This window comes from Phyllobates terribilis, unplaced genomic scaffold, assembly GCF_046119375.1.
Source record: "Phyllobates terribilis strain yellow unplaced genomic scaffold, ASM4611937v1 Scaffold_2__4_contigs__length_985480577, whole genome shotgun sequence".
Taxonomy (NCBI): Eukaryota; Metazoa; Chordata; class Amphibia; order Anura; family Dendrobatidae; genus Phyllobates; species Phyllobates terribilis.
In genome coordinates, this window is record NW_027362762.1 from 176,509,381 (window position 1) to 176,523,052 (window position 13,672).

The window sequence follows — 13,672 nt, forward strand, 5'->3', positions numbered from 1 at the left end:
ACACCACCGAATGATAGCAGCATAACATAAACTCAAATAAAGTGTCTTTTTTTGGGAGGTGTATTCCCATGCACCTTTTCACACCCACACATGGGTATACGCTTCCTGATTTTGGCTATTTGCTCTTGTCCTCCTCCTTCTCCTTCTCCTCATCCTCATCCTCCACCACCATATCACCAGGGTGACCGTGGTCCGTGATGCTACACCCATATAATTTTTTTAAAGGGTGTTCATGATGGCCTTAAAAAAAATTTTTATACAGTATGTTCATGTATACCCCCCAGGGGTTAATGTTTGTCAGCCCATAATACACTTAGTGCATGGGAATTACAAGTATAGGAGACCCGCTCCTTTATAATTGGGAACATTTTTTTTATTAGGCCCTCTAAGTTTCTTCCAAGGGGCATTGGAGTGCCTCCCAATTTTTGGCAGCCCTTGCATTCACTGCATAGGCCAACACTATGGGAGACCCACTTCCTAATAATGGGAACATTTTTTCATGAGGCCCTGTATGTCACTTCCAAGGGGAATTGGAGTTTCTCCCAATTTTTGGCAGCCCTTGCATTCACTGCATAGGCCAACACTATGAGAGACCCTCTCCTTTCTAATCGGAATTTGTCGTTACTGTGAATCTGCTCTATGTGTCTTTAAATTGTTAGATGGGTTTTTCCTAAATTTGGTCAGCCGTTGGACTCACTGCATACCCTATAACTGTATAGCAGAACCTCTCCTTTCTTATGGGACCATGTCGTACTCGTTACTGTGGCCCTGCTCTATGTGTCTTTAAATTGTTAGTGGGGTTTTTCCTAAATTTGGTCATCCGTTGGACTCACTGCATACCCTATAACTGTATAGCAGACCCTCTCCTTTCTTATGGGACCATGTCGTACTCGTTACTGTGGCCCTGCTCTATGTGTCTTTAAATTCTTAGTGGGGTTTTTCCCAAATTTTGGAAGCCCTTTCAGTCACAGCATGGGCATTACCTCTATATGAGATTCGCTCCTTTATAATGGGAACATTTTTTTACTGAGACCCTCCTCTATGTCTCTTCAAAGGGGTATTGGGTTGCGTCTGAGTTTTTGGCAGCCTTTGCAGTCACTGCATATGACGCGCCCCCTGGGCCATGGAGTACTCGGTGCCGGGCCGGTCGTCGCTTAGGGAAATGTCACAGTGGCTGGGACTCGGTCCGTGACCCAGGGCGGTCATTCAATAGGGAGATTATTTACAGGGGATTATAGTTTATATACAAAGTTCGTGACGCCACCTGTGGTATGCGGCCAAGGGAGCCGTCGCTACGGAGCCGGTCCTCTGGAGCTGATGTTACTGCAGCAGGGATGGTGCGGCTCTCCACAGGTAGAGCTTAGCTCCAGGGCAGTGTAGATGTTATAGGTTGTGCTGGGCATTGTAGTGCAGGGTCTTTACTCACGGTTATTGCAGTCCAAGTTACAGGTACCACAGTAACTTCCCTCGTCGTGCTGCGCTTACTCAGGGAGGGGTCCACCCTCAGATATCTCCAGAGTACTTAGCAGGACCCCCTTCTGTTTCCTTTCTCTGGCCGTCTCCCTGCACCACATACCAAGTGTCCCAATCCGGTACCTGCGGGCCTTGTCGGGCGACGTCTGTTCCATCCCCTGGGTCCTCTATAGCTACCTTCTTGGTGAGACTTATATGGACTGTTGGCTGCAGGACTTAAAATACTGCAGCCTCCAGTTTCTAGTTGAGTCATAAAGTTCTCTGCTAGTTGAGGGACCGATCCCCTTTGTGTGGCCTGACCCCTCCACCTCCTGGTAGATTCGGGCATACGGGTGGCTTCCAGCACTGCCCGTACCCCTGGGGTCCCTTCTTCCGTTCCTAGGCCCTTCCTGCTCCCTCTCCTCTTTCTTCAGTCCTGGGCCTCTCCTCAGGCTCTCTGCCTGAGCAGAGCTCCTGCAGAGCCCTGCTCCGCTCCTCTCACTGTAGACTGTTCTCTCTCACTGTTCACTGTTCTGATCTGACTAAACAAGATGGCTTCCCTATTTATACCTTCCTCTCATGTGCTCCTCTAAGCTACTTCCTCCACCCACACCCACTACATAGTTCCTGCCCCCCAGCTAGGGACCCGGGACTGTGCTCTCCCTTAGGAGCAATCTCACCCTACCCCCACTGCGGGTATGTGTTGGATGCAGGTGTTAGGGTCCTGAGCTGTACTCCTTCCTTACCTGAGAGTGAGATACCACACCTCTGGTTGAGATGCAGTATCTCTGTGTCGACCGAACCCTCAGGGGCGCCACACATATGCAATAACATTATAGGAAACCCACTCGTTAATAATGGGAACAACAAAGCATAGCCGGCTGATAGCTCTCGTACAATAGCGAGGGCCGACTGCCGGCCCTTTAAGAATAGTAAGGGTCGCCTGATGGCTCTATAAAAATAGGCTTTGTGACTTTTCAGAGTCCCTCCATCATAAATGAAACAGGATGTGTCTGATGATGTGTCACACACCACATAGCCAGATAAGGTTGTTACATGTTAAAATGACATTTACCAGTGAATGCATTTGTCTTAAAAAATAACGTAAAAAAAAATTACCAGTAGGATCTTTCTTTAGTATAAAAAACAGAGTCGCCAATGTAACCTTAATGTAATCACATTGTTCAGCTCCTGCACCTGATGTGGTCCATCTCCGAAATGACCACATAAGTCACAAGCTGAAAGCATTGCACCACTGCCTTGGCCAAGCGACAACAGGCTGTGCTGAAGATAACATGCGTTATGCTTAGGTGACAAACCGCCTAGCACTGCAGAGTTGTTGAAAGCTGTAACACAGCAACCTGATCTTTGGCTCTCATCGCTGAACATACAGCCAGGCATGGTCGTGTGTGACAATGGGTGACAAAGGGCGGAACCTGGTGACGATGAAATGACAGCAGGAGTAGGCCAGTCCTTTCACCGAGCTAAAGAATATGGCTGTGGTGAAACACAACTCCCACTGAGAAGCTGTTTCAGATTGAAAAACATTGTGCCCACCAGAGGATTTGATTCTGAGGGCTCACTTTTCTCCCCCGCTCAAGAGCCCCATAGCCGCTGCAAAGTTAGAGCTATCATGAACTCTCCTGATGTAGAAGCCAGGGCACACCAGATTCTCTGGTGTGACGTCCAACCCTGCCGAGAAGCAGCTTTTTTACAGGGGTGGAAACCCACACAATCACGGGGAGAACATAAAAAATCCTTGCAGATGTTGTCCATGCGGGATTTGAACCCAGGATCCCAGCGCTGCAAGGTCTCAGTGCTAACCACCGATCCAATGTGCTGCCATTCACCCTCTGATATCTAACAGGCTGGAGAAATTTGCAACTACTGCCACTCTATCTTCAGCTCCTTTGTGAAAAACTAATGTATTTGGGCACCCACTCATTCTAGCAAATAAAATTCCTGAGAAGGAATTTGGGGATGGCTTCGCTACTGGTACTTGGGGCAGTACTAAAACCATGGCGTCGTACCATAGTGTACTGGAAATATTCCAGGCTGGTAGGAGGCAAGCAGATTCCCACAGAAAAGTACCAGCAATAATGTTCAGGGACCCGCGCTTGAAGAAGGCGGAGACAATACCGGGAGAAATAATGGCGGCTGGGGACCGAGTATGGGCACCAGTCCGCTGCCATGAGGTTGTGGACAGCTTCCATCTCCACGAGCCTAAAAGGCCACATTTCAAGTGCAAGCAGCTGCCCAGAAATCTGGCAGTTTAGTATTGCGGCCTGTGGGTGGGTTGGTGGCTGGCTGCATACTTGCGCTTGCATTCCAAGTAACAGAAAACTAAGCAGATGTTGGCCTCTATCATCATCATGGCCTCAGCTTGGCACTATGAACTCTCCTGAAAGAGAAGCCAGGGTCCACCGGAGGAGTCTCCGGTTCTCTGGTGGGCCCGTCCAACCCTGCTGAGAAGCAGTCCTGGCTAAGAAAAGTATGTGGGAAGGTTCCTGGACACTATGGCTGCTTTTTTAATGTGGATTAGACATGCTTATGCATGTTATTTCTCAAACCGCATTGCAGATCAGGCTATTGCCCAACTCTGTAGTCATGAAATTAAAGGCGCAAAGAAAGATGTTTGTGTGTCGAAGTACCACCGACAAGTGCGAGCTGATGTTGGATGGGCTGCCACTGCTTCTACAACAAGCTGCGTTAGAGGACTTCCTGGGAGAAATGACACCCAGAGTAGATACGGTTTCCCTCTATGCCAGTCCTTTCACAGAGCTAAAGAATATGGCTTTGGTGAAATACAACTCTCAGCCAAAAAAAAGCTGTGGACTGGCTCCGTACCGTCCCTGGCCACATTCACTTGACCACGTGTTTGTGGGTAAGTGGTCCTTCCCAGTAAGTTCACTGGGGAGGGTACGGGTAATGTTGTAGGACCCATGCTTGTGGAAGGCGGACACGACACCGGGACAAATTGTGGTGGCTGGGGACCGAGTATGGATATCCGGTTGCAGCCGCCATAAGATTGTGGACAGCTTTCGCCTCCACGAGCCTAAAAGGCCACATTTCAAGTGCAAGCAGCTGTCAAAAATTTGGCAGTATAGTATTGCAGCCTGTGGGTGAGTGGGTGGCTGGCTGCATACTTGCGCTTGCATTCCAATAAATGGGGAAGGGACAACTTAACGCTTCACTGGGACAAGGATGTGGATGGTGATTGTTGCAAGTCTGCAACGACAGGTGCATGGCGGGAGGCATCTTCGCATGCGCCAAGGAACACTTATGATGGGCACACTTTTAGGCAGTGACTTGGGAGTCAGAGATGCTTCCAGAGGTCTTCCCCATGCTGTTCCCATGTCTTTTCAGCACTGTATGCATGTGTCTGATGATGTGTCACACACCACATGGCCAGATAAGGTTGTAAAATGTTAAAAATAAATTTCCCAGTGAAGCATTTGTCTTGGTTGAAAGCAATGCTAAAGTGAAAAAACGCATCAAAGACGCTATGTGTGAATATAGTCCAAGGTGTGGAGGAGCATTTTTGTTTTTGTATATTTATTTTGCCTTAAATACAAGTCATTACATATTTCCCCGGAAAATCCATTTTGGTTTAGTTTTTGTATGTTTTATTGTGAGTCCGTAAAAGTGGCGTAATACCTTTGACACCATTGTTGACAGCAGTTACCTTGGAGACAGAAATGCTTCCAAGGGTCTTCCTCATGCTGTTCCCATGTCATTTGAGCACTGTTCCCATAGATCTGGGCAATTTTTAGGCCCTCTGCAGACCGCCGGGGGAAAAATGCTCGAGTTTCCCATAGACTTACATTGGGCTCGTTTTTCGGGTTGAGCACCCAAGCATTTCAATTTGCTCGAACATAGAGCACCCGAGCATTTTAGTGCTCGCCCATCACTAGTCCGAAAACAATTACCTCTTGGTACTCAAGGAAACCCACGCAAACACAGAAAAATCATACAATCTCCATACAAACGTTATTATTGATCAGATATTAACCCAAGAACCCAATGCAGCAGTGTTAACAGCTGAGCACTAATATATTCAGCAATTATATATACACATGCAATTGAAATCACATGTACAATAAGGTAACTGTAACCATTGCAGGTAGCTGATAAGGAGTTTTACTATGTAGAATGCAGTAGTTTAATTTTTGAAGAAAGCAACTACAGTATGTTGTGGCAACATTTTTATAATGGGGTTGTCTCTACATCAATAATGGTTCAAATTGCAAAGTGCTTGTAGAAACAAGTAGTTTTTCACTTTTAATCTTATTAAAAATCCTGTCCCTTAAGAACAGATGGGTTTTAAATCTTATTGTTTAATGATCATTGTCTGGGTTGGCAGCCACTGCTGCAGGCTAACAGTGTGGCCCAACATGCGCAGTACTTGCAGGCTCTTTTCAATAGGACTGACCTAAAGTTGATCGGATCACTGGAGCGCACAATTTGGCCAACTTTAATGTCTGTGCTCCATTCCAATGCTGCTGTAGCATCAGAGAGGGCAGAGTTCGGGCCAGCTTGTCCTTACTGTCAATCTTCAGGAAGTCGGGAGGTAGGGGAGCGGTGAGATCCCTAAGGTGAAACCTGAGAAGAACCACTCATTCCTGTATGTACAGCTGCATATTCTCACATAAAATACAGTTTTCTGTAAGACTCTTCCAGCTATGTCCTGTTCACGCTGGCTTTCCATGATAAGGTGAGACAACAGGAACAAGGTGCATATTACATCATACTGATTGTTGAAGCAACCAGAGAACTGAAAAAGGCTTTTATCCTTACAGATAAGTGGTAGCTTAAAATATTTACCTAGAAATCCTTAAAGGTCCTTTTCAGGATATATTTTTTACATTATAGGCATCCACTGCATAAAAAATAATAAAATAAACCATTTCCAGCATCGTGCTCAGTCTGTGTTGGTAGGATTGCAGTATTGATGTCATAACTACAGGACAAGACCACCCTAGTCAATGAGAAGCTGACTTACTGGCTGCAGCGATGATGTCACGACTACATCATGTGATTACTGCAGCCATTCACTGGGCTAAGCGATCATACCGGAAAAAAGTATGATTGCCAGCTCAGCAATCTGGGTGTGATATTCATCCGGAGTCCTCAGTGCCTCGCACGCATCAAGTCAGAGCAGCAGCAGCATTAATACAAGAAGGCAAGGTTGTGATCCGGCAGTAAGGCGCCTTTCAAACATCAGTGTTTTGAGTATGTGTGGTGCCAGTTTTTACACGTACTGGAGACACTGACACACATAGACCCATTCAAATGAATGAGTCTGTGCACATGTCAGTGTGTTTCCACAGACTGTGTGTCCATGGGCAAAAAATGCTGACATGTCCGTTTTTTTTCTCACAGCACTAGCCACAAAATGTCCCGCATATGTGCACAGTGATGACACATGGATGACATCCGTGTGTCATCAGTGTGACATGTACCAGTGCCTGGGAATCAGTGTACAGTTAGTGCTGTTCCCAAGTGCCAGGTGCTGAACGCTGTCCTCATCAATGTCCCCTGCCGGCGCTGCGATCAGCGCGGGAAAGGACAATGATGAGAGTAGTAGTCTGCTCCTGCTGTGTCCAAGACCTGTAAAAATAAGAATAAAATAAAAAAATCCTTATACTCACCTGTCCTAAGTGTCTCCCACTGTAATCCATCTGACAGCTCACGCTGAGGAGCCGGGGAGAATGACTCGCTGCAGCGAGTGGTCTCCTGCTCTGTGCTAAGCTCACCGAGTGGTGTCCTGTCACTCAATGAGCTCACCACAGAGCATGGGCTCTCTCGCTGCAGTGAGTCATTCTCCTCGGCGTGAGCGGTCAGGTGGATTACAAAGGGGACATCTTACGACAAAATGCAAAAAGTGAACGGTGCAAAAGGGATAACTAGCTAGGGTTCTGGAAGGGTGTACCAATTCTAGACTATGGTACTGATTCCTACCAGCAAGGGGTAGACACCCTAAAGAAAAACAAGATTGGCGTCCCTGCTCTTACGTCGTCTGTCCCTGATCCAACCTATCACACCCTATAAAAAAGACGGACACAAATCAACGTTCCCTAGATCACTCTATACAATTTATACTACAGGACACGTCCCCCCGATGGTAGGAAGGGGTACCATAGCCTAGAATTAGGACAGGGCACCCTAGCTAGTTATCCATTTTGCGCAGTTCACTTTTTGCATTTTGCACTTTAGTTACGTTCTTGCCTGGATTTTAATATTACCTAATAAAAGTTATTTTTTAATATATGTTTTTTTGCCATACATAATACTCTTATATATATCAAATTTTTCTGTAATATAATTCTGGTGTAAAAAGGTTTGAAAGTTGCAAAAATTTTGCGCAACGCAAATTGTGCAAAATTTTTGCACTTTTGCCACTTTCATGCCAATTTCGCCCAGTTCTTCCAAAATGGGTGGGACAGGGGTTCAACGGAGACGTGACACCACAGATGGTCTAATTCATGATGACCTGCGGTGTTTCTTACGCCAGAAATATTATTCTAGTCCCTGACTGGACTACAATTTGTCGCGTGGCGAATGGAGGTGCGCACTACTTTTAAGACATGTCTGATTCATTAAGAGACTTGTGCTTCTAAATGAATCAGGAGAATTTGACTCCAACACTCCCCCTTATCAAGACTGGCATTGTTCACGCCGGTCTTGATGAATTGGAGCGTAAATGTTCCCATACACATTACACTAAACTCAGCCAATTTTAGCAAGAGCAGCTGACGTTCTAATGTGTATGGGGGGCTCTCAAATGTCTCCCCAGCAAAAGATGTCTGTCAATGAAATCTGTCAGATTTTTGTTATTCCCTGTAGATAACCCATTGTCAGATGTGTTTGGCAGCAGCTTTCTCCCCTCTCCCTATGACAACACATGATCACTTGGCCAAGGTGTAATGGTCACCTTTAGGCAACAATCGGTGCTTATAGACTCCTGAGATGTAAACCCAGTACTTCCTGCATGATTTTATAGTCTGTTTTTTATTTTGTACTTGAATTCTAACTAGCTAGTCCCATCAAGGTCCCTAATAAGGAATCAATTCAATAAGGAACATGTTTTCTTAGTTTTATATTTGTTTATTAAACAGTGTAAAATAATAAAAATAATTATAATATACAAATAAAATATAAAATACAAGTTAGTTGTGCTAAAGAATCTATGACATGCTTGAAAAAATACAGATGAGCACTTAGTAATGACATTCAGTTATCGTAAAGTGACACATGCAACGGTTCTGTGTGATTGGGACATTGCGTAAAATGTTCATGAAGGCTTCATTTTATCTTCTATATTTTCAGTTTGGCACTAAAATGTAACACAATAAAATCTGGATAGATTCTGATAGTCTCTTTGTTTTCATTTAGAAGATTGGGTGCTTAATCTTTGGTAGTGTTCATTACATTGATCATATTGTTATTGGGAAGATATATTTGCTTTATACTCACATGAAAAGCATGTCTCAAGTATCAAAACGACTCAGAAAAAAAGTGCTGATCTTAGCAATCATTTGTCTAGAGCACTTTAGAGAATGAAATCTTAACCCTGAGAAATTCTTGCTATGGGCAACAGTGTCACTCTGGTGTTGACTGAGACATAAATACATAAGTGTGATGGTTTCGTACAGTCATGGGTATAATGCATTTGTAGTGAATATTACGAAAAGAGTCACAAAATGATCCAGTTGTCAAGTATCATGAAGTCACATGTTAACCTTCAAGATTCCATGTGTGTTCCGGAAGATAGTTCACTTCTGCAACTTACATAATAACGTAGGTGAATAAAGACCTAGGTCCATCAAGTTCAACCTTCTGCAGTCTTTTTTTCTGCAAACCCATAATGCCTAAGAGACAAGCCAGCTTCTCTCTGTTTTATTTCAGTACCGACGTACCTTTAGCTACAGCCACATGCTTCTACGATCATATCATCAATGTCAGTCTTAACAATGTTATTATTTCTATCAAAATAAAGCATGGACAGAGGACGTCTTTTTGTGGGAACACAACAAGAACTCACTGCTGTATGGATATTGTTGGCTTTAATGAGATTGAAGACTGTGGTTTGGAACGAGGCAGCCATGCCAGGTGCACCAGCCATATGCATGGGGCAAAGGCCCATGCAATAATTTATTTGATATCCCTCAGGTTTTATAATCCAATCATGCCACCCAATGTCCTTAAATTCTACATAATAGTCTTTCCGACAGCAAAGGTTGGAGTTCTGGTCACATTTGAGACTTCTCTTTGAAGCATGGTGGCTTCGATCTCGTACCTTTGCTTGTGCTACGAGAAATGGTTGGTAGGAATCATTGGTATTGATGATAACTGGCATATTCTCACACCCTTCACAGTCAAGTTCTAGTTTTAAATTTTTATTTCCGTCATCAAAGAATGTCTGCAACATTTGTTTCAATGAAAACGTTTGCCAACCAGTCCATCTTGGCTCTAGATTTTTCTCATGTAATAACATACGTGAACTTTCGGAGTGCTGCACCAAATACAATTTAATATTTTGATTGGCCAAGTTTGTTCTGTTGGACTTGAAGTAGATCCAAAGATGGGCTTGAAGAACATGTACATTTTGTTCATTATCTCTAGTAAACTGGAAGGTTAAAGTTGTGCTTGACTTGTTACGGTTTTCTGTAGAAAAAAAGGAAATATTACATTAATCCATTTTATTTTCTCATATTTACAAACATTTACTAAGTGTGGAAGCTCAATAAACTTTATTTTAGCTATTTTGTGTACTATGACTTGGAAATTCAGAGATATGACTGATACCAACTGTTTAAAGGGATCATTATCTCAGTATGGTTTTATAAAAATGTATTACATTAGCACTTATAAGTAGATAGAAATTGGATTTAGTGGTTGGAGGTATAAGTTTGCCCTCAGTTCAAGACTTTAGTAATTTAAAGGGAACCAGTCACCATGAAAATGCAGTCCAACTGGAGGCACCATGTTATAGATTGAGGGGAGATGAGCAGATTGATATATAGTTTTGTGAAAAAGATTTAGCATCACTTGTGTTTTAATCTTTCAAACCTCTGCTCTTTCTGGGAGTTTGGATCCAGTGGGCACACTCACTAGGAAAGCTGTCAGTCTCTGATAGGACCGCCCACTGGACCAAAAATTTCAGAAATGTTTAAGTTGGGGTCCAGCCCATAAGTTTGTGTTTAAGTTGGGGTCCAGCCCATATGTATAGAAAGGGAGAAACTCAGCACTCAGTTTGCAGTGAACGGAAAAATGTTTTTAATGGCAATCCAAATTATTTGGTGTTTTCGTCGAGTTTGGTCAGAAACTGATTGTCATTTGGATGAAGAAACAGATTGCAGAGTGGCTGCGCAGTAAGAATGCGATCTATGTCTCTGTGCTATAGCATATATCATATTCCACAGCGCTTTACATATATTCTCATTGCTGCCCCCAATGGAGCTTACATTCTAAATTCCTTATCAGTATGTCTTTGGAGTGTGGGAGGAAACTGGAGGAAACCCACGCAAACACTGGGAGAACATACAAACTCCTTACAGATGTTGTCCTTGGTGGGATTTGTACCCAGTGTCCCAGCGCTGCAAAGCAACAGTGCTAACCACTGAGCCACCATGCTGCCCTTAAAACACTAGTTATATTGAATATTTTCCCACAAAACTATGTATCAATCTGCTCTGTTCCCCTATTTTATGACATGATGCCTGCAGATTGGATAGGATTTTCATGGTGACAGCTTCCCTTTAAGTATAGGTCTAAGGGACACACAATCTGACAACCACAATAAAAAATCTGTCGTTGTTAAGGTAGTATATCCTTACTACCAGGCTGTCTCAATTTAGCTCATAGCTTCCTCCAGAGGAGGAGAACAAGTAGCAGTGAAACTATTTCCAATCCTAGCCTATGTGTGCATTTAAAAAAGAAATTAAAAATTAGTATAAATTTAAACCCTACCTAATGAAAAAGAATTCCCCTCTTTTCTTTTAAATAAATCTATAGGTGGATACAGTTATGAATGTTGCATCACTGCTGTTAGTATATGTAAATGCACTTCCGTGGTTTTCTAATGCTGCACATAAGGATAACATAGTGGGTTATGGTTCAGTGGCAAGGCTCACTAAGCTTCCATTCCTGACTACTGCCTGCCATACCAGGGGCAATATTGAGCTTTACTCATTATACTTTACTTGTAGTTTTATATTTGATTATTCTGCTCCTGCTCCTTAAATACTTATAATGCAGACCCTACTATGTCCATTAGATGTCACTGCTGTTTGTTTGGTCATGAAAGAGCAGGCTTAAATAGAACAGTGCCTTAAGAAAAAAGTTGCAATTTTTATTAAAGACAATATCATGTCCCTCTGCGTACTGGAATTCACAGCCTATCATACCATAACCTCACCTTCTGCCATAATAGAATAAATGACATTTACAGACTCTTGGATAAATTACTACAATTTAAAGCCTTCTGAATAGCATTGATAGAGTAGCACTAAGTAAATAGAACTGCAACCTCCTAGTGCATCCTGACCTGTGCTGTACAGTGTTGTGTCTGGCCGTTTGGTATGTCATAGTCTACTGTACTATTTGCTACGTCCAGCAGCAGCTCAGGTTGACAGGTCATCTTTATACCACAGATTACAGATGTAATATTTTAGACAATGGTGTGACTTTAATATTTAAAGCAACTCTGTATATTTTGGTAAATGCATTTTTACTTAATGTCAAATTATTTAACCTTTGTTTGGAATTTATCCTAGGACATATTTTTAAAAGTGTACTTACAACATGTTGTGCTATTGCATTTATATCACCATTTCTATTACTTTACATCATACTTGTGACCCTTATGTTGTGATTGTATGCAAATTATACTTAGTATATATATTATACAATTAATAGTTTAAAATTAATAGTTTATAGTAACTAAAATATAATTATAGAACAATGGAAAAAGTTTTAAAGTATTATATTCTTACCTGATTCAGCAAAGCTGATGATCTCGTAGCTTTGTTGCTCTGTCTCATAATTCTCACTATTGCTGTCCCAGCTAGGAGACCCAAAAAGTCCTTCCATTCTTGGCTTGGTTAAATGCAGTCTGCGCAGAGCATTGACCACTGCTGCTCTTGGAATGGGGTGTGTGATGTTTGGTCTCTCCTTTAGATGTAGTTTTTGTAGTATCTGTTGCTTAGCCATCTCCATCATGGCATCTTTGTCTGGTACCCCACAAGATGGGCATTCAGTTTTTCTACCAGTCTGGGTGGAGGCTGCCCAAGCACCTAGTAGAGTAAGCAGATAAAAACAGATGCCTTCTTTGTGAGTTCTTGAAGCCATTTCACAAAAGTTCTTAAAAGGCAGCAAAAAAAGAAATTTGGAAGACTTTTGTAAGTATCAAGTCTCTTTCACCAACACTTTCTTCAGCTCTTCTGCAGTTGTGGGTCCTGTGCAGCCAGCATCCTGCTTTTATCAGAGACCTGGTCCAGCATTAGCTGTCATGTGGCTATTGAGTCTGGGATTAACTCCAAGACACCCCCTGTCAGATGATAGGTCAGAGATGCAGAATCACAGTTCTAGAGCTTCAGGTGGACCTGGCTGGTTGATCTTGACCAGTCCTAACCTGACTTTCAATGAGTCAGTGAATGGAAATTGTAAAGTCTTCTGTATCATAGGTTCTTTTATGTTACTTACAAATTTGTAGAGATTTGCTCTTCAGAGACCCAAGAGTTACAGACAGGATCTCTTCAATGTGTAGCTACTGTAGCAGAACAGGTAGTTAAACACTTTTGAATTCCACTAAGCCTCTCCCTCCTGTTACACTGCCCTATATACTGCAGCTGGTAATTACACTCTGCACCTCCTCCCCTTACTACTTCAAGCTTTCATAAAGCTTTTGTCCAGGGTGTTAAATGTTATTTGCCCTTTTGGCACAGTTGGTCATTTGGAAAGCACTGCCCTCTCTTATCATGTATTGATTGCTTCACCTCTCCACTTTTATTTACAGTCTCCCTCCTTTTCAAAACCAATAGCCACGTGGAGAACAAGGTGCTTGTCCCTGGACAGGGATGAGGCATCCAGAGGAAGGTTGATGCAATAAGGAAGGATTGCACCCCCTTTGTGCACAGCAGAACCGTCTGTCAGTTCTGATGACTACGAGGTTCAGCAGCGCTAATGAAGACACCATGCCTGTGTTTTCAGGTGTAGT

General features: G+C 43.1%; 1 protein-coding gene across 1 annotated transcript; it reads right to left on the reverse strand.

Annotated features, from left to right (window-relative positions):
* Positions 1–8,626: 8,626 nt before the first annotated feature.
* Positions 8,627–13,368, reverse strand: LOC141250915 (inhibin beta B chain-like). Its single transcript, XM_073670165.1, has 2 exons — positions 12,450–13,368; positions 8,627–10,119 (listed from the first exon to the last, which is right to left on the reverse strand). Exons 1-2 carry the CDS (start codon positions 12,802–12,804, stop codon positions 9,374–9,376), a joined length of 1,101 nt encoding a protein of 366 aa, XP_073526266.1. The 5' UTR covers positions 12,805–13,368; the 3' UTR covers positions 8,627–9,373.
* Positions 13,369–13,672: the final 304 nt, after the last annotated feature.

Excerpts from the sequence above, each read along its gene's own strand:
- LOC141250915 (XM_073670165.1), bottom strand. The coding sequence starts at position 12,804 with ATGGCTTCAAGAACTCACAAAGAAGGCATCTGTTTTTATCTGCTTACT. Across the intron at positions 10,120-12,449 it reads CATCAGCTTTGCTGAATCAG|AAAACCGTAACAAGTCAAGC; the intron begins GTAAGAATATAA and ends TTTTTTCTACAG.